General features: G+C 37.1%; 1 protein-coding gene across 1 annotated transcript in view; it reads right to left on the bottom strand.

Moving 5' to 3' along the window:
* UCHL3 (ubiquitin carboxyl-terminal esterase L3 (ubiquitin thiolesterase)) overlaps positions 1–12,769 on the bottom strand; it is a 32,649-nt gene extending 19,880 nt beyond the window's left edge. The window contains exons 1-4 of the mRNA XM_009077987.1: positions 12,643–12,769; positions 9,448–9,604; positions 9,003–9,088; positions 7,882–7,929 (exon numbers count right to left, since the gene is read on the bottom strand). Coding sequence (XP_009076235.1) covers positions 7,882–7,929; positions 9,003–9,088; positions 9,448–9,604; positions 12,643–12,717 — 366 coding nt within the window. The 5' untranslated portion in view covers positions 12,718–12,769. The remainder of the gene's footprint in view (positions 1–7,881; positions 7,930–9,002; positions 9,089–9,447; positions 9,605–12,642) is intronic.
* Positions 12,770–20,280: the final 7,511 nt, after the last annotated feature.

Genomic DNA, 20,280 nt, shown 5'->3' with positions numbered 1-20,280 from the left:
AGGCTGAGTGTGAACTCAACCATCACCTGTCACACATCATGGCTTGACCCTGCTGCTTGCCGCCTCATACACAGAGTGCAAGGGAAGCACTATGGACTGGAGAGATGAAAAATAAATAAACTCATGGCGGTTGACTGGTAGAGATATTGGATGCAAAACTGTAAAAACATTTTTCTTTTTTTTTTCTACTTTCACTTGTTATTTATTTCTTAGAAACTTGTTATTTAAATTCATGGATTGCTTTATGGGTGCGAATATCCTCTATAGTTATGCTTCATCCTAAGAATCAGAATTCCTTCATACAGATTTTATGGTTAAGCATAAGATCCAGAATAACAGTTCAGAGCAATACTGTATTAATACCTTACTGGTTATTTGCTCAGCACAGAAATCAGATTGATGCATGTCTCAAACACTGACACATTAGATAACATGGCAATGCAATGAATCAATGACTAACCAAGTATAATTTCCAAAACACTTCCCATGATTCTAGCAAGCTCATTTTTTACACTCTATGCAGTAGAAGTGTAAAAAGAAAAAGCCATAGCTAACACTTTTAGGCAACTTCACTGCCTTTACATGCTTGTTCTGTAATGCTAAGCTAAACAAAATGATCTAAGAAACAGTTGTATCATTGATTTTATATTCTCCCACGATGCAAACGATGCTTTAGAAGACTATGGATTATGCAGAAGAAACACTGAGGAATATGTCCAATTTAATAAAAAAAATCCCACCATGTGCTTTTGGCAGGGGCAAAAGGGAAGCTCTTTATGTTCCTCCTCTAACAATAAATTGTAACGCCCCAGGAAACCAGAGATCTTTGAAAGTTCAAGTTTTATAGCAGTTGGGAACAGAGTGCATTGACTCTACTTAGTTCTTGCCAATGCTAACGACTGTTACTGTGATCAAAGTCTAACTTAGTGCATTCCACGCAAGATTATAGTTCTCAAGGCACACTAAACAAGTTTACAGACTACAGTTTGCAGTTATGTTTTGCATTAAGGAAGAAATCAAGCTGTGGTAGCTTTTTTAGTGGCTGCCAACTTCAATCCATATTAAAAATATTCCTGATCATATTTGTGAACAGAACATATATCTAAGTAAACAAATGTGCACAATTACTTCAGTTTTTTGTGAACATGAGACAAGTTTTTATTTGGGACTTTTGACTCTCTCAATATAAACACCAGTTTTGATTTTCAAAGGCTGACTTTTCTACCATCAATAATTTTTTATAGAGGTCTAACGAGGTGCAAGAATGTTGTTTCCATTTCAAGTAGCAGCTCAGATGCAGCACCTCAGTACACTAAGTTCTGAGCCTCATTTAGCTCAACCTATAGTTCTAGTAGCCAAAGCTGCCAGTTGATAAATAGATGTACAAAGTGTAATCGAATACGAAAACCAAAACAAGGATTTACAGAACCAAAGCCAGTATTTTCTGTGCCCCCCTAAATAGTAGGATATATTTTATATTGCAGTTCTGTTTTCTCTTCTCTCCCATAACAACTAATAACTGAAACACCATATGTTAAACTTCATTTAGTTGGACATTCTCAATAGCTATAAGGAAGAGGAAAGAAAACACACAAATGTGAGAGCTCCTAATTTTCTGCTAAGAATTTAGGCCATGAACAAAATCAAAAGCTCTTATTACTCCCTAACCAATATCCAACACAGGTATTTCAAGTGGCCATATCACCTGTGTTTATTTGCTTGACTGAAACATTGTTTTGAGCCATGCTGCAGTAACACTTAAGACAAGTAAACTTCCCAAAGACCATAAATCATACTCTGCTAAGCAGTAATGCATAAACCATGCTAAACCTCCCCTGCCCAAAAAAACTTCAACCACAAACACAAAAGTGGTTCCATATGCTGGAAGTACTGCACAACATAATAAAAAATTCACTCTATCATTTGAACTTCACAACAAAAAGTGATATGGAAAGGCATTTGTCAGCAGCTAGCGATACCTTGATGGTGCCCACACAGCCTGCCAATTACTTAACACCACAACTATTTCAGTATTTGCTGTCCACAGAAGCAAAAGCTGATCTAAGCCTGGTCTGTTAAACTTTCTGCTCTTTCCCCAGGAGTGTGCCTGTAACACCTCTGTGCCAGCATTAGCTCCTACAAGGCTATAGGATAAGCTATTTCAGGAAGCTGTCCAGGAAGCTAATCCAAGACAGAAAATAACTGTAGGTAATCTGACAATCTAGAATGATTTCAATAGTCACAGATACACACAACTGGCCAAAACTTCAGATACTATTCCCAAAATAGCACTTCAACAGGAGTTAAGCATGTCAAAGCCCTTAGAAATGCAGAGAATTAATACAGATTATTCTCCAGATCTAATTCCTTGACTGAAGGCCAATTAAGCTTTTAAAAAGAACTTTGTATGATATAGCTTGCTTTAGTGTAGAATTGAGCTGTAATGAAGCATAGTTGCATAATTAGTGGATAGTCAGTAATATGAGAGCAGAACAAAAATGTCTTCTTACATCATTATATTCACATATTAAAAAGGTAATTTATTTCAAGAATCAGTACAGGTAATCTTTTCTACCTGGAATAAATTCCCTCAGGTTATCACAGCATAGCATTGTTTAACTGAGCTGAACAATTTCTACTGGTTTGTTTCTGTAACAAGTGTGCCTTTGCATCTGTCTCCCTTCCTAGTCTCTCAGGAAACCATACAGTAAGTTTCTGTTATTAATGCAAATGAGCAGGTAGGATACAAAAGAAGTCTATTTCCCAACTCCAAATTCAAGAGGGATATTTGCTCTGCAAAAGACTGTAGACCTGAAGACTCTCTTGTGTAATAACGTTTTCCCATTTGCAAAAAAAACTCCCCTCATATTTTTTGATCTGTTATTTGAAAATAGTTACTGTAATTTTTTTGAAAGAAAGGAACCCAAGATGGCAATAAAAATAAAGTTAGACATGAACCTAACCCTAATCACCTATATAAACTGCTACTTTTCCTCTCCCAGATATTGCCATAACTTCCTCATTACTGATCGCTGTTGATTACAGAGCTAATGCTGAGCCACAAGTTGTATTGACTTTTAGTATTTTTGAAGGGTTGAGGTCTTTCAAAGGGGGAGTGTTTTCATTTTTTCGTAAGAGGGTACCAGAAATTTTAGCATGTGTGGTAGTACAGAGTTTCAGCAGCTGATGAACCACTGAAGAAGGCATGGGAAGAACAAGAACTAAAAAACAAATACAACACGAATAGGAAAATTCAAACACTGCTCAGCATGAAGCAATTATATAAGGATCAGCTTAAATGTCTGTGCAGTTCTGCAAAGCAAGAGGTTCTATTTTCCACATCTTCAGACATCCTAGATCTTACAAACAAAAGAATGCTCGGCGGAAGACTCGTGGCAGAATAAAGAGGATCTTGAGGAGCTGGCAACTATTCTAGTCTCAGCAGTACCTGCCTTTCAGGAGCTATCACACAGAAGGGAGAATGAGCTGAATCTATGAAACTTTTTGGTAAAGGCCTATATCCTTTTTTGGCAGCTTTGGATATGAAATACCTGTCACTTGAGAAAGTGTAAGCTTCAGTAGCATAACGTTTAACAGAAACACTGTTAGAGGAGTCTTGTGTTAATTGCACTCATCTGCCACTTGAACACAGGACCAGGATCAAACCACCCTTGAAGCCAACATGACGTTTCTCCTGTGGAGCCCAGATCTTACTGCTTGCTACCAAAGTAATTTTAAACAGACCTACATTTTCCACACATAAAAGTACCCATAGGACTGATTTAGCTATTTATACGCTCTACTGCAGCAAAAAAGTGAGCCAGAATCCATGAGTCTTAACAAAGAACTTGAATCAAACCTCATCCAAACCTTGCCCAAAGGATAAGCCCAAATTTAAAACTCATTTAATTTGCAAACTTGAAGTGAATTAGAAAAATGAAAACTGCGTAAGTGTTCTTAAACTTTCATCTCTTTGAAATACAAGATTTCTCTATTTCCAAGAAAATAGTTAAGTAGCTTTAAAAAAAGCCAGTAAAGTACATTAAAAAGTCACAACTATATTAAAAATATCACATAATTTAATATAAAAAAAACTTCCCCAAAGTACTCAGTTCTAATCCAGTCTGTAGACGGCCTGTAAATGCTTTAAATGCCAAGTTAGACAAAATGGCTAGGAAAACAGCCTTTTATTTTTTTAACTAGACAAATTAAGCACAGCTATCAAACTGGGGAAGCCTGTTAAAGCACCCATTAAAGCAGAACATTCTATACCTTTCAGCATCACTCCATTTGCTTAGCATTTCATCCTAATGCTTCACCCAAACAGACCACACAGTAATGATACAGCCGAGAAGTAAACTCATCACTGTAACTCTCCTCTTCCAGCAATCACTAACTGGAATGAAGAATTTAGCAGTCCAATAATATTAAGCTATAAAAGTAATGTCTTGCCAAGTACATTCCCCCCCCTTGAACTCTTCAAAACATATGGAATTTAGAAAAATATCTGATTGTAGATTATTCTTAATCAGAAACAAATCCTACCTACCAAACAATGATAGAATACACAGATACTGAAAATACAGCACTGCTTTATTCTATTACTTCTAACCTTTTACTTCTAGCTAGACTTGCTTTGTTTTGTGGTTTGAAATACATACATGGAACAGGAACAAAGGCAGAAAATCCACTAGCATATTGTAAAAATTTATTAGCCATTGAGATGACAAAAAAGCTTGTGAAGACTTAGCAAGACTGTCAGGAGCAATCAGCAAATAAAGGCTTTACTTAGAAGCATTAAAGGCTGAGTTCTCAAATATCAGAAACATCAGAATCCAGAAAAAAAAAAAAAGCCCAAACACAATTATCAGAAGAGAACCTGCCTGTACCCTATGCTATTTTTAAACTTTCTACAGCTCAAGATTCCAGAAAATTTTACTTTTATCTCAATGGTGTGGTGAGTTTTGCATGGTGGAAGGAGAGAACAGAATCTCAAAAGCAGTTACGAAGCTGTCTAAGCAAATCAGCAAAATTGGCTGCCATACATCTCACTTTTTAAAGTTATTCTGTCTAACACAGTAAAGCTTAAGCATCACTTTCAGAAGAAATTCAGTGGGCAGTATGCAGTACCTACCTAAGGGACCGAATTACCCACAGAGAGGCTATTTCTTAGGAAGTGCTCCAGCCAAATTAAACATCCTAAAACAGTAGGCCTGGATGTTTTCTTAACCTTTAATTCTGCAGGAGACATCGACAGGACTTTTTGCTCACAAAGCTACAGCACTTACTATCATTAAGCAACTCAATAAGCTACTTGACTCAAAGGAGAGATGTGTAAGCAAAATGCCTTGGCTATTCGAACAGGTTGGGGGGCACGAGGAGGTCAGGGGAGAACAAAAACCTAGCAGAGCCCTAGGAATGCAGCCATATTCCTTTACAGTGCTCTGAAAGGAAGTTTAAATTTTCAGGAAAGTCATCGTAACAATAATGGATATGCAGGAGAAATGAGATTCTCTTCTTTCTTGCTCCAAAGGTGCTTTTATTTATCAAGTTATCCCACAGGACAAGTCAACAGACTTGCATGACCTGTGTATGCTAACTTGAGATCTTCAAGATCATGCTGTACATCAGTTCCTTCCACCCCTACATGAAGAGCTATACAGCAACACTTAAAGTGTGCCAGTGGTAGGAAGCAGAACAAGAGATGAACTTACTCCAACTTGCAATTACACTTCTCAGCATATTTACCTTTCATATTTTGTTTTGCTTAAAAAACAACTGCACTTTAAAGTAAAGCAATTTATCTGGCACGGATGAGATGGGAGGCCTTGCTGCCCATTTCACTACCATATGGTAGAACAGGATTTGCAGGCAATTAGATGTTCCAGTAAGAAAACTTGTTTATTTCTTCCCTCCTTAGTTGATGGGTCAGGACTATTCTGAAAAATGGTCCTAGGAAATGTATTCTGCCCATGTACTATTCCAACTTTGGAAACAAAAAGACAGGAAAAGTCAAAGGAATATCCTCATTGAATTATTTCTAGAGACAGTTGTACAAAATGGAATAATAGATATTTGGCAAGGAAACTACCTATTCAATATTTGTATTTAGACATGGTTGCTAAGACAATATTGTAAATTTTAATTATGAAAAAAGTCTTCATCTTTCCACACAATTATTAATGTTTTGTATTGTGGTTATCTTGATCAGGAAACAAATTAATCTGTGGAAGTTCAAGAAGTTAACCATCCATTATTAGGAGATTCCATCATCACTTAGATGCTTCCTGAATCTTCATGAAGGCTCTCAGAACACACAGCCCTTCCATTTTCTTTCCCAATCCTTTCATAACATCTGCCAGAAGAATGTGCAGACAGACCATACCCTGGATGAATGTTGCAGTATATCCAAACAACTAAAGAAGTTTCTCTCTTTCACAAGGATCTTAGGAAAAGATTTAGTCTTCAGCAAAGTGGGGGAATAAACTCCACAGCCTCTCTCCTACTGAGCTTGCCAAGACTATCTAGAAAAAGACTTACTTGTAAAGAAAACAAACCAGATTATTTTTTTTGCCTCTCGCTTAGCAAAGGAAGAGAAATACAAATTTGTTCTGATGCTTCTTCTTGAAATATAGAACCTTGACTAATTTAGAGAAAAAGATAATAAGAGAATGGTGTGGCTTTTTTAAAGAAAACACCACAAAGAAGTTATCTATAATAGCAATGGTTAAAACAATTCTCTTAATTTTCATTTCCAGGTGGGTCAAGAGTGTGCAGAAAGGACTGCTTTGCTTTCTCCTGCATTGTTCAGAAGACACTGCACAAGCCATAAGAGAAAGAAAACCCCACCTACTGTACTTCAGAAAGAGAGAACAGATGAGTCACTGGAGTCACAGCCAAACATACAAGGGTTTCTCTCTTTGTCAAACAAAGCAGTGCTAAACACAATCTACTTTTTCTTTTGGGGTGGGGTGGGGGGGGGGAGGGGGGAATCAGATACTGAAATCTGAACCAGAAAGATGACTTAGTATGACTGAAGCAGAAACATGTTGAATGTTCAAGTTTAAGTTTTTTTGTTGGCTTCCAGGTTTTTCTGGGTTTTTCTGTATCACCCCACCTGCTGGAGCATAAATGTTTATAAATATATATCTCAGTGAGAATTTATGTGAATTTGCATTGGGGGAGGGGGGAATCAGATACTGAAATCTGAACCAGAAAGATGACTTAGTATGACTGAAGCAGAAACATGTTGAATGTTCAAGTTTAAGTTTTTTTGTTGGCTTCCAGGTTTTTCTGGGTTTTTCTGTATCACCCCACCTGCTGGAGCATAAATGTTTATAAATATATATCTCAGTGAGAATTTATGTGAATTTGCATTGTACACAAACAGTGCATTGTATACAAACAGCACATACACAATTGCAAACCAAATATTGTATTATTTCTTTTCCTGAAGCAAAATGTATCTGATTTTCATAATATTTTCATTCCACTTGCACAATTATTATGGATCTTACAGTCTTACCTACAAATTTACAACATCAAAACCTCAACTTTCATTAAAAATACAATTACCGTTTGTTTCACTCCGAAATGAAGCTTGACAAGATCTTCTACATTACATAATATCCAAAAAAACCCCAATACAAACAAACAACAGCAACAAAACCCTAAACAAAGAAAAACCCCCAAGCTTCAAGTTTAGTTTTCCCCCCAGCCATGTCACTTGATTTTGTGCCCTGACTTTGGACTAATGACACAATACTGCAAACCAAGCAATAACCTCCATTTCACTGTAAACCTTTAATATTTGATTGTTTTCATGTCAGTTAGATTTAACTCAAAGAAGTTATTGACAAAGATTTTTTGAAAAATGAATACCTCGGTCTGACCTTCATGGGCACTGCACTCATGAGTGACACGAATGGCCTAAAATTAAAACATATTTAAATCAGACTTCAAGTGAGACTTTCAGTGTTTTAAGAACCACAGTATGTTCTTCATTTTATCAAATGACATAAAAACCTATTTTTGTTTGGTGCTTATAATAAATAAGAATATTGATGAACAAATAATCTCTACTTCCAAGGAAAGACCAATATTTCAAGTTCATTACAGTCAATTCATATCAAATACCTGAGTTTGTAATGGCACTTGTACACACAGAGAACATTACAAGCATTTTTGTTATCTATCATTTCTTGAGCAGACAAAATCATTTACATAGAAGCTCTGATCAGACATTTTGTGTTCAGCATTTCTATAGAAAATGTCACTGAACCTCTCCTGATCCTGTTTGTTACTACTTCCCTCAGCCACACATTAACACTCATATTCCTGAGGGCTCCACAATAAACTTAAATTGAAGTCAGACTTAGGAATCATCAAAGTTTTCATTCTGAAAGAGGATTATCATTACCATCAGGAGCAACAGCACTGTTCTCTTTCCACCACTGGCCAGATGTTTCTGCCACATCCTTTCAAACAGCCACACTAATGATGTGGCTAACCACATTATCAGCTAGCTCATCTCATTGTTCGGGGTGGTATGGGAAGGACATCATATTTCAGCCAAATCTGCTCTGTGCCTCAGCTGCTACAGCCATGGAGAAGGCACAAATGTACACAGGTGGCAGAAGGACCACCCTACCAGCAATAGCCCCAGAGCAGCTTGAATTGACCGTTAAACTGCATCCTGAACCCACAAAAAAAAGAGAGATTATGAACACATTTCTCATGCACTTCAAAGTAATTTTAAACTAAGCCAGTGAATTAACATGGATGAGGAACACTTGACTAAACCCATTCCGCTGACTGAGCTATAGGCAGGAATACTCTAAAATACCAAAGCACCTTTCTTTGTAGAAACAGTCTGATCACAAGCTCACTGTAAAATCAAATTGTTTAAGTGCTTCACTCAATCATGTCCTGAGAACAGTACCTGTTCATGCAAGTAATTCTTAAACCATTTAAAATAAAAAGTAAAAACACATGATACTAACTTCATAGGTTTCTAGATACTTGGCCCTCTCTTCAGGAGTCATAGATAACGAATCTTCTAGGAACTTTTTCAGTGAAGAATTAGTTTCTTTAAAAAAAAAAGGTGTAATTAGTGTCATGATTTAATTCTAACTTCATTCAAAGCTTACAGAATCCAACAAAAGATTTGAAGATAGAATTACACTGTATCTTTAAGACACTGAAGGCTGACTGCAAGAGGAACTGCTACCTGCTGCAGTGTGCAGTGTTTTCCAGTGCTTTAGTTCATGAACTAGTACAAAATACTGGTTTTATAATTATAGGCAGAAATGTGCTTTGAATAGAGTTCATCATTTATGAATGGTTACATTCAGAGAAAATAGTACAAAATGTATCCTTCCCTCCATGGCTTCCCAGAGTTAAGGAAAAAAAGGAAATGCCAACAAAAAAACAACCAAAAAAACTTACCAAAGTTCATTTTATCTCTGTTGTTTGCAATAGCATGAATTAGGCCAATTGTTCCACAAGCATTGTTGATGGTCTGCTTCATGAAATACACTGATGATTTGACATCTTGCCCCTTAGCTTTTATTCTCTCTTCTTCTTCTGTTCTGAAGGTTTCATACTAGAAGGGAAGTGAAAGACATTTCACAAATAGTACAAATAGCTACATTATTCAAGCAAAAAAGCAACCGCTAACTAATATTGTAATTTAAATGTTTAACGTTTGTGGCCTGACAAGTATGTGTAAACTTACTTGAACAGCTCTGTATTGTTTCTTTAACCAATGCCTTGACACTAGCCAAAAACCAGGCATACTTGAAACAGAATTTTGAAATGTGTTATCTAACATAACTTCAAGAATGTTTAAAATATTTCCTTGATCTGAGCGCCTGTCACCATCTCTCTCCAGTCCAACTAAAGGCTTTGTAAGGACAGAGGTCTCAAGGTGCTATCAAGAAAACTGTAATACTCCAGGTGATTAATCACCACGTAGCATTCTTACAAGTTCCATTGTTACAGTTCATTTTTCCCAGGAGTATAAGCCAAGATTTATATAATGCTCACAGCCCCAAAACAAGCCCTTCAAAAGCCATATTCACACAGTGAATGTTTATTTTCTGTAGTAAAAAAAAAGCAATGTAGCATGACTGAACATACTTATAGCATTTGTTTTACAAAGATCAAAATGGACTAAAAGCCATTACACTGTGCAGTAGTGTGCTGGTTTTGGGGGGGCTTCTGCTGGTTGCAGCTTGCTGGTTTTGTGGGGGGACTGCTGGGGTTTCTGGTTGGATTTGTTTGGTTTGTGTTTTTCCTTTGGTCTTAAGTTTTTTTAAGATTTTCTTTTCAAACAGGAAAAAGAAAGAAAACCACAAATAAAATACTGAAGTAGACTGGCTTTTTATATAAGCCTGACAAAAGTAAGTATGAATGCAGAATGTTATCATGGAACTCTTTCTGAAAACTCATGAGAAATCTCCCTTAGACTCTACGCACTGTAAGTAACAAAAAATCAAGAAATTTTTCCAGCATCATATTCCACACTTGTAGGTTGTCTGAATGTTCTGAACAGTCTATGTAACAGCAAGAACATTATAAAGCTTTTTTAATTCAGCACCACTTATCTACAAGTTAACAAAAAATACCCTTAATTGAGATTAAAATTTCATAAAGCATAATCAGACAGATAGTTCAGATTAGAGAAAGTAAACAACAGAGGTGCCATTCACTCTCTGCCAACCAAAATAAACTCCATGGCAAAAATAAATACATAAATACTGAGAATAGCAAAAATATTATTTTGAGCAAGGGTTAGACCACAGCACATCAAAAGGTCCCTCCTAACCTGAGCTATTTCATGACTTATACTCATAAGACGATGTCCAAAATGCCCAGTGCTCACAGTATTCACTTTGTCTAGAACCTACAGTGCAGACTAAGAAAGCCATTGACCTTTAAACTGGACCACAACCCTTCAATTATCTGTGTGTTAAGAAGAGTATCCTGCCCTAAAAGCAAGTTCAAGCAAATTGATACATAGAAAAACATGAAATAATAGAACTTCTAGACAGAAGAACAGACACATTAGGAAAGTGTCTGCAAAGGCAGCAAGGCTAAGTAAGAGGCACACTTTCATAAATGTAGACAGAAGTAGATAATGAATTAAATAAAAGCATACTATTACAGGTCATATTGAAAGGGAGGCTGAGGAGGGGAAAACTACCCCAGAAATACAAAATAATGCTCAGGAGTCTTGTGGAGTTCACACTGAACAACAAAAGCTTCAGAACACTGGGACTTCACAGCAAAGATTCAACCTTCACACCTTCAGGCTAAACAGTTGATAGAAACACTTGAGTCCCTTATGTTTCAGAAGGATTAACATGCAGAGTATTTGGCTGGTGGTCAAATCTGACTGATCAATGCAACAGAGCATATGTTGTTTCTCTGGTTTTGTTTGTCATATGGTTGTTCAGGATGAAATCAGATACACCTTCTGGAACAAGAGGAAGACTGTTCTCTCCCGTGGGATGATGCTCCCATAGCATGGTTAAAAAAAAGAAAGCTCTGGACAAGCAGGAGGAAAAAGAAAAGTAAGTCATGGAAGGGGCTCATACCTGAAGCTCAAGCAGAGACAGAAATGACAGCACACAGAAAACAATGCCCCCAAGGTGACAGAAAGGACATTTTGTGAAGACAGGTGAGTTAAGAGTTTGCTTAAGTTCAAAACTCTCAAAGTGGCTGAAATCAAGCCTGAAAAGGATTGCCTGCATAGCTGTTTTGGAGAAACTGAGAATGCAAAGGTTAACAGGGCCTCATGTGTAAGAAGACTGACCTAGCCACGCTCCTCTCCATTTAAACACGTTTTGTTGCAGAAGATAAGCTTTAGTAGCTACGTGGTTTGTCCTTATAAACCACATAGTCTTTTGGAGAGACATATTAAATGGATGAAGTTTGGGCAGATTCACTTCAAACGTTTTGGCTAACCTTGCCACAGTCACATAAGATTTTTATAAACTGAAAGATCAATATGAATCACACTACGTAGAAACAGATGATGAGACAAAATAAGCAGACTTGAAGGTTTAACCAAATCAAGTATTTCAAAGTCTAACATAGAGAAAGAAGAGGGGACGAATTCTCTTTCATCTTAGAAATACACCCCATCTGTCCAAGAAGTGAATGCTGTATTGGTACTGATGACCGAACTGAAAGTGGACTGAAATTTGGTCAGTGCAACAGGACAAAAACTCAAAAAATAGTTGCATTTGATATAGTCCTACACCCTACCTCTTATTCTGCATCTGCTATTGTAGCTCTCTGCTAAAAATAACAGAATTCAGCCATTTCACAGTGCTTATTAAAAAAAATCCCAGCCTTAAATATTCTGTAATAGAAAAATGTGAGGCATATTTCTCTATGCCTCTACATTAGCTTTTCCCATTCCAATCTGAAAAGAAATCAAAAATATACATGCAAGGCTACCAAATGAAGGTTCTGAACAAAGCATTTTGTTGTGTTACTTTTGATTAAGAAGTCCTTTAATAAGGCTTGAGTCTCATCTTGATTCTATTATGACACTCAAGTACAAGATGAAACTGTTCATTCCTATTTCATTTATGACAAAATTGATTAACTGATTATTAAGCAAACATTTACCTTTTCTGTTATTGGAAAGAGAAGTAGCACTGCACATACAGGTCTTGGCACCATGCTAAGCAGTTCTGGTTCCATACCATAAACATCTACAAATTGCCAGTCAGGATGTATACCCAGCTGTTTGAGGAACTGAAAAAGAAAAAAATAGCACAATATTAAATGAATATAATCATACACCTATTTTTTAAAAAGCAAACTAGAGTACTTACTATGCAAAATACATCTCAACAACCCATACTCTCCAAAATTTAAAGAGACTAAATGAGACCCCAAGTTTAATAAATGAGGCTGAAGAAACCATAGTGCTTACAGAGACACAGAAAATTTCCATGGTTTGTGTATTTAAAGAGTCTTTATGAAGGGGAAATAGAAACACTCCCAGCACTATTTCTGAATCATTTCAACCATTTTAAAAGTGTTTTGCCACAAAATGGAAGAGTACTGAATATTCACTTCAACCAGAAATCATCAGAGCACATATGAATAAACTTCCACCATCTGACTCCATGAGTTCCTGGCACCAGTGTTCACACTGGAACTGCTAGGTTTCAGCAACCTATGAAAATGGTGATCTTCAATGGCCTTTAGAGCAAAAAGACACAAGACCACACATCTTAATAGGTGTACCTTTTCAAGTGTTCTTTTACATGAAAAATCCTTTCAAACTATGATAGAGTAATATATTTGGACGTAGAAAAAGATTAGATGCGCACTTTCTAATCAATATCCTTATACTCAGGTAAGTTAAGCACCTCAATAACAGTTGCAGAATTAGCAACTGCATGCAATCAAAGACAATTTGAAATATTTACTTTGTCAGAATCTAGAAGACCCTAATGAATTCAGGAACTATTGTTACTATACACACACTGACCATTCATAACTGTATGAAGAAACTAATTATACACAGAGCCTCTTTTGAAACACTAACTCTACAGATGCAAGAACCACACTTGGAGAAAGAGACGGGAGAACCATATGTATTTTCAAAAAAGTTAACATTTCACAACTCATTCTATTTCTGCTGGAAGAAAACATATTCTATAGGAAAATATTCATTCACCTGGGGCTCTTGAGCTTAAAATACTGAAAGCCTGCTGATAAACAGCTGCAAACTTAAATGTCTGAAAAAATATGCAGCAAGCAATATTCCTCTACCCTCTCCAATGGAAAATCAGTGAAGTCCTAAAGCATTCTTGGCCAGCTCTCAAGAAAGCTCAACTTCACAGCTCCTGATACTGTTACCAAAAGTGATACTGTAGAAGACCAGAGCAATTTACCCATTATCTTTCTCACAGGGGAAAGATTACTTTAAAAGCTTCACCCTACTTCCCAACACTGTTTGAGGAAGTTTAATTATTGATACATTTGCATTAGAGATGCTTAAGAGTAATATGAAATGATAAGCCTAAGTAAAAGGCATAAACTACTTCATTTTCTTTCCATAACCCACCCAGAGGATTAAGTGGTGAGGCCACACTTTGAATCCTGTATTCAGTTTTGGGCCCCTCACTTCCAGAAAGATGCTGAGGTGCTGCAGAGAAGAACAATGAAGCTGAAGGGGCTGGAGCACAAGTCTTACAAGAAGCAGCTGAGGGAGCTGGGGGTGTTTAGCCTGGTGAAAAGGAGGCTGCAGGGAGCCCTTACTGCTCTCTGCAACTACCTGAAAGGAGGCTGCAGGCAGGTGGGTGCTGGTCGCTTCTCCCAGGTAACAAGTGACAGGGCCAGAGGAAATGGTCTCAAGTTGTGCCAGGGGAGGTTTAGATTGGATATTTGGAAAAGTTTCTCCACTGAAAGGTTGGTCAGGCATTGCAACCAGCTGCCCAAGGTAGTGGTGGAGTCAACATCCCTGGAGGTGTTCAAAAGGCATATGGATGTGGTGCTTAGGGACATGGTCCAGTGGAGAACATAGAGTTGCTGGGTTAACAGCTGAACTCAAGGATCTAAAGGTCTGTTCCAGCTTTAATGATTCTATGACTGTATGATTCTAGAGAGCAGGTTTACATATCTGCACAAGAATTCAGTAACAGTTATGACATGTCTGTAGGCTCATACTTGCATAGATGTAACTGCAAGAAATACCCAAAATATTTTATTAAAACAAAACATGAGAACATATGACAAAATACAAGTGTCTTCATCTAACATAGGATCCCTTCAAACAGCAGTTTCAGCTTGTGTTGGGCAAGAGGCAACGTGGTTGTCTCTCCAGAGACAGAGCCAAGGGGGTGACCCTCAGTATTCAGAGATACAACAGAGACAGTTTTCACACAGGCTGAATGTAGAGACAACAAGTACTTACAAAGCATAAGGAAGATGCTTACCAGTTACACTTAGGAATATCTTCTACGATGGGGCAAAACTATAAGCAAGAGACATACCCCAAAGTTTATTAAGAGAATGAAGCTGCAGTTTGCAGCCAATGTTTTGAAGGGGAAGAACACAAACTCTGTGCTTTACCATATTAAATGCATTATTCTCTTTCTGTTTTACACTGCAAGACATCGCCTGAAAAAATAGATAATTGAAATCTTGGAAAAATTAATATGGCTCTCAGTGTATCTACAGCGATAGCTCATATTGTTCAGAGAGCTAGGTCAGTATTTGATTCTGCCTGCATTGCAAAATACAGATTGCAAAATTGAATTTTCTTTCCATAAGGTGATGTAATGAAATGCAATTTTTCTATTTTTTAATCTTTTTTTATTCCTACCTCCTAATGAAAAACATGAATTGACCATAAATTCAAAAAGGAAAAGGCAGATGAAGGGGGGAAAAGTGTCTTAGCAAGCACTTAAGTAAATTTTGGTCCCTTACGCAGAGGTTTTTGGGACTAGGCACAAGTAACAACTAAGGCTTTGCAGAACCAACCCTTTTTTACTTGCTTAAAAAACAAAACAATTTTGAAGTACAGTAAGAAAACATACCCAGAAAACTGTTTATGTAATATACCAAAATCCTTTGGTTCTGTACCATCTTTAGTCTTTCCAAGACTTGGAAGAAGGCTAAATTGCTATTAAAAAGGTAAAGTGCTGAGTATTTACTAGCTGATGAAGCAAAAGACAGTGTATTTTGAACTCCTATTGTAACCCTCTGCATTGTGAAGATAATTACCACTTTGTGAATAGCAAGAAAAAAAATCCAGAAGAGAAGGGAGTACCTGTATGGATGCATTAAAATATTATTCGTACTTCCAGTATTTTTCTTATTAAGACAGTGACTAATCTTTCCCTCATTTTAATTGCAGAAAAAGTCATTAGTATTTTGCAAGATTACATAAAATAAGGGTACCAAACCCCAACAATAAAAAAACAACACTCACCTAGAAAAAGACCCCACAACCAGAAGAGGCAATGCTAGACAATCCCATGAAGCTACTGGACAAATAAGTGATTTAGGTCCTTAGGTCCTATCCTTTTCTACACAACTGGGAAAAAACCCACCGACCAACCAAGCAACCAACCAACACTAATAAAACCAACCCCCTCAGACCCTAGACCAACAAAACGCTCACTAAACCCAAGAACAGCTACTCAAACTCCTGAATGAAGTATTTCACACATTTAAAACTCCTCTGACAGAGTGCCTTCCATGACTCACATTACCATACTGCCTAGAAAACTTGAGAAGCTAAGAAATTATAACTTCCAGTAAAAAAAGAGAGTGATGACAAGAAATGATGGTCAGCACTCCAGGGAAAAGCAAGGGCACAGGCTTAGTATGACAAGCAGTGATCTTAACACACAACCAGCCCAACAACATCACTGTAGAATCACAAACCAAAAATAAAATACTAAGAAAACTCAAAACAGGCAGAGAAAATATCTCTGTGTATCAAGAGGGTTTCACTCAGGTCTGGGGAAAAAAAAGATAGAAATAGCCTTCTGAAAATTATTAAGTAGATGTTAAAAATTATGCAGCATAAGCCTCTGCGTAAGAGAGACTGACAGATGCGTAACAGACAAACAATAGATGGAAGAATGGGAAGAATCCTAAAAATATATGTGGAGCTGATTTTTAATGTGGGCACATGCAAAGAAAAAGATGGAGTTCAACCACTGACAGTGAGGTATGTAATCTATTGCAACTGTGTTCAGAATGGATAAAAGCAAGGCAAGACTGTATTTAACAAGGTCAGGGAAAAGCAATTTTGTAGGAATGAAACCAAGTCATTAGGAATCAGGGAAAGTTCTTTAAAGAGACAAAAATCCATATTAGATGTGACACAGAAAGGTCAGAAAATGAGACTTCACAAGCAGCAGCTTCAAATTTGACAAGTTACACTAATACCTTAGTAATACCTACATTAAACCTCCCTTTTTTTTTTTCCCCTCCCTCAGTCATTTTCTGGCTCTTTCCTAGGCCAGACAAAGATGCTGGTACAAAAAGGAGTCAGTTATGCACGGGGAAGTGAAGCAGCCCCTTCCCCACTGCCAAAACCATTCCTGTTTTAGGACAGCAGTCATGTTTTTTAGACAGTGTCACTTGTAGGGAGAGACCTCTGCTGCTTCGTGTTCCAATTATTCAGTAATTGCTCAAGCAATTTTATTCTGCAGATACCTACTGTAAGGAGCAGTTAGGGTACTCTGGGGCTCAATCACTTTCTGCTGTTTACTTCCTCTTATTGATATTACGTACACAAGGTAACATAAAATAGTAGCTTTATATTTCTCTAGATCTGTACAAGAGAGTATCAAATACTCTTTCTCAGCCACCGCTTATCACATTGCTGACTATTCTTAACTAGTAGGTCATCAAGCATTTACCTTAGAAAAACCCCCAAAACTCAGCTATATTGCAGAATTCTTACAGGAGCTCAGGAAGAACAAACCCAGAAAAAAACCCATATGTCTGTATCAAGTATTACCTTTTTCAGAAGTTTATTTTTACTGATTGTCATATTTTCGGTTGTCTATTTTCTTGTATTAAAATACCTTCCTGAAACACTTCCTGGTCCAGCTAACCATTAGACAAAAAGACACTTTTGAAATGACTTTACACACACACATTCTTTATCTGCACTTCCTATGAATTTCTCCTTTTCCCCCACAGTATTCCAGAAGGCCCTTCTTTCTCACCAATTATTATGGTCTACAACTGGGTAAGGGAGAGCACAGAGAAGATGGAGACAGACACATCTCAGCAGCACATAGCAGAACAATGAGAAACAAGACAGAGGTTGGAACACAGGGAAGTTTGAACTTGACAAGAAAGGCATTTCAAAATAATTTTTTAAGGCAACAAACATGATAAAACACTACCACAGGCTGCCCAGGAAGCTGTGGAGTCTCTGTCCTTTGAGAAATTCAGGACTTGACAGGTTGCTGAGCAGCCTGTTTTGAACAGAGCATGGTTGGTCTGCAGAGCCCAAGAGGTCACTTCCAGCGTACCTTGTTCTAGTCTAAATGATCACAAACTGCAAATCTGTACGTCTAAATATTAGTTTATAGCAAAACGATTACAATAAGCACATTATACATGTTACCTGTCAGCATGTGGTATAACTTATGCTGTTTTCATCGTTGGTACCATTACTTTAACTTATTAACTGTTAAGCACTGGAAGAAGCACAGAGCAATTAGCTTTAATACACGACTCTGTTCTGAGGAACACTGGCTACCTTTTAGGTTCATGAAATTTATTTAATTTAAGCTTTTGTCTTTATTTATTTAGTTTTAAAGAGACTCAAAAGTAGAATGCAAACCCAATGGACAAAGGCAACATCTTGACCCAGGTGACTTGACTTCAGCAGTTTCAAATACTAATTCAGCCAACGCAGTTACAGAACCAGTAGGGAGATTTGATCCATGGGGTTGATGGAGATGTGGAGAGGATAGTGAGGTAAGACACTGTAAGGGTGCAATTTATTTAAACAGGAAACTTCTGAAGCAGTAAATGCACAATTTAAGTATTGTGCGAAGTAGCCATGTGCTTTTGTACTTTGTCACTCACATGTAAAAACAAAGCGAGGAGAAAAAACCAAAACAAAATAGGGCTTGGAAATTTAGGTGCAAGCATTTGCAGATATTTCAACCTGGACACATTCTAAACGTGACCAAGGCATTATACACAAAACTGAATTTTCCACATTTTACTGTGGTATTTGTATACAAGTTGGAACTATGAAAACATAAAACTGGCAAAATGCACAAACATTTCCACTTAGATGAAAAAGTCAAAGAGTTTCTATTGGATGAACCAACTGTTGTAAACCTCTTCTAAGTACACAGGCAAACCAAGACACTACCAGAGTCTACATTTTATTGTACTTTGCCTCAGTGGATTAAAGCATCACTGTACCCCAACAAAATCACAGCTAAGACTTTCTTCTGCAGAAACAAAGTGTGCCTGTGGCTTCAGGAAACTGGAAGGTCTAAATCTAAATAAACCAATTAAGACAATCAATATTTCTTAACTTTTTCATTAAACTGGAAGAATTTTTGGCACTTTGTTGAATTGAAGCTAATCTTTTCTCTAAAAAAAGTGAGACACTGAGTAAAATATATGATGGAATTATCATCAAGTAAAAGAAAATTATTGACTCCTTAAAGTATCCAATTCTCATTAAACTAATCTATACTATGAATAAAAATGAACAATATTTTACTTTCAATTCTTTATATATAATTTCTGGAGGCATATAACAAAACCAAGACTGTTTCAGAAGTGAAATTCCTTTCTAGAAATAAGAGAAACACCCAAATATTTTCCTGTTAGGGCATTAGATGTAGTTCTTAATTCTTTCATCATGACATTTATGGAATTAAAATGAAGGAATCATTTTTCAATGAATTTTAGAGAACGGCATCACATCAGTCCTATGCAGCAGCTGTAGAAACTTTAGTTCTATACAGCAGGTCAAAAGGCACACCAGCAGCAAACAGATAAGGTGGATTATTTTTCTTTACCAACTACTCCTCACTTAGCATGGCCACAATAAGGTTTTCCTCAAACAAGAGATGTGCCATTAATAAACATAGTTAAGAAAGTCAAGATTTATTTCAAATTCTTTAACATCCTCAAGCTCTGTATTATAGGACCTCACCACAAAGTTCAAACAAGACAGTCTATTTGTCATCACATTTTTTTAAAAATATTTATTTTTTCAAAATTGCTGTGAAGGAGAACAAAGAACACTCTCCACTTCATGGAAGTCGTGATAAAACTTACACTCACAAAATTCTTATCCTTTCAACTGTGTTAGTTTCTTCAGGGTGTCTAACAGAGCAGCACTGACTTACAGGTAGTGTTCCTGTTTTCAAACAGAGAAATATAGATTTTTAACATATCTGTGAAGCACTTTCAAAGCTTAATATTCAGTATGCTCAGGCACTGCCATGTATATATTGCAGCAGGGCATCCCCACAGGCAGCAATGCAAAGCATGCAGGAAACTGGGCTAACCAGCTGCCCCAGGCTTCCTCCCAAACCATCCCAGAGACCAAGAGCTTTAGAACATCTCCAACAGAGTCCTGAGGTGCAGCTACGGAGCCACTGGTTCAAACGGGATAACATGTTGCAAAAGACACTTCAGAGGCCTGTTTCTATGGTCTAGAAAGTTATGCATAACAGGCAAGAACTGGACCAATCTTCTAAATAAGCTGTTATTTGTTTGGGTTTTTCTTACAGTTTTACCAAG

Source organism: Acanthisitta chloris, unplaced genomic scaffold (genome assembly GCF_000695815.1).
Source record: "Acanthisitta chloris isolate BGI_N310 unplaced genomic scaffold, ASM69581v1 scaffold17107, whole genome shotgun sequence".
Taxonomy (NCBI): domain Eukaryota; kingdom Metazoa; phylum Chordata; class Aves; order Passeriformes; family Acanthisittidae; genus Acanthisitta; species Acanthisitta chloris.
Note: the sequence above shows the minus strand (reverse complement) of the source record. Positions and strands in the feature narration are given on the sequence as shown.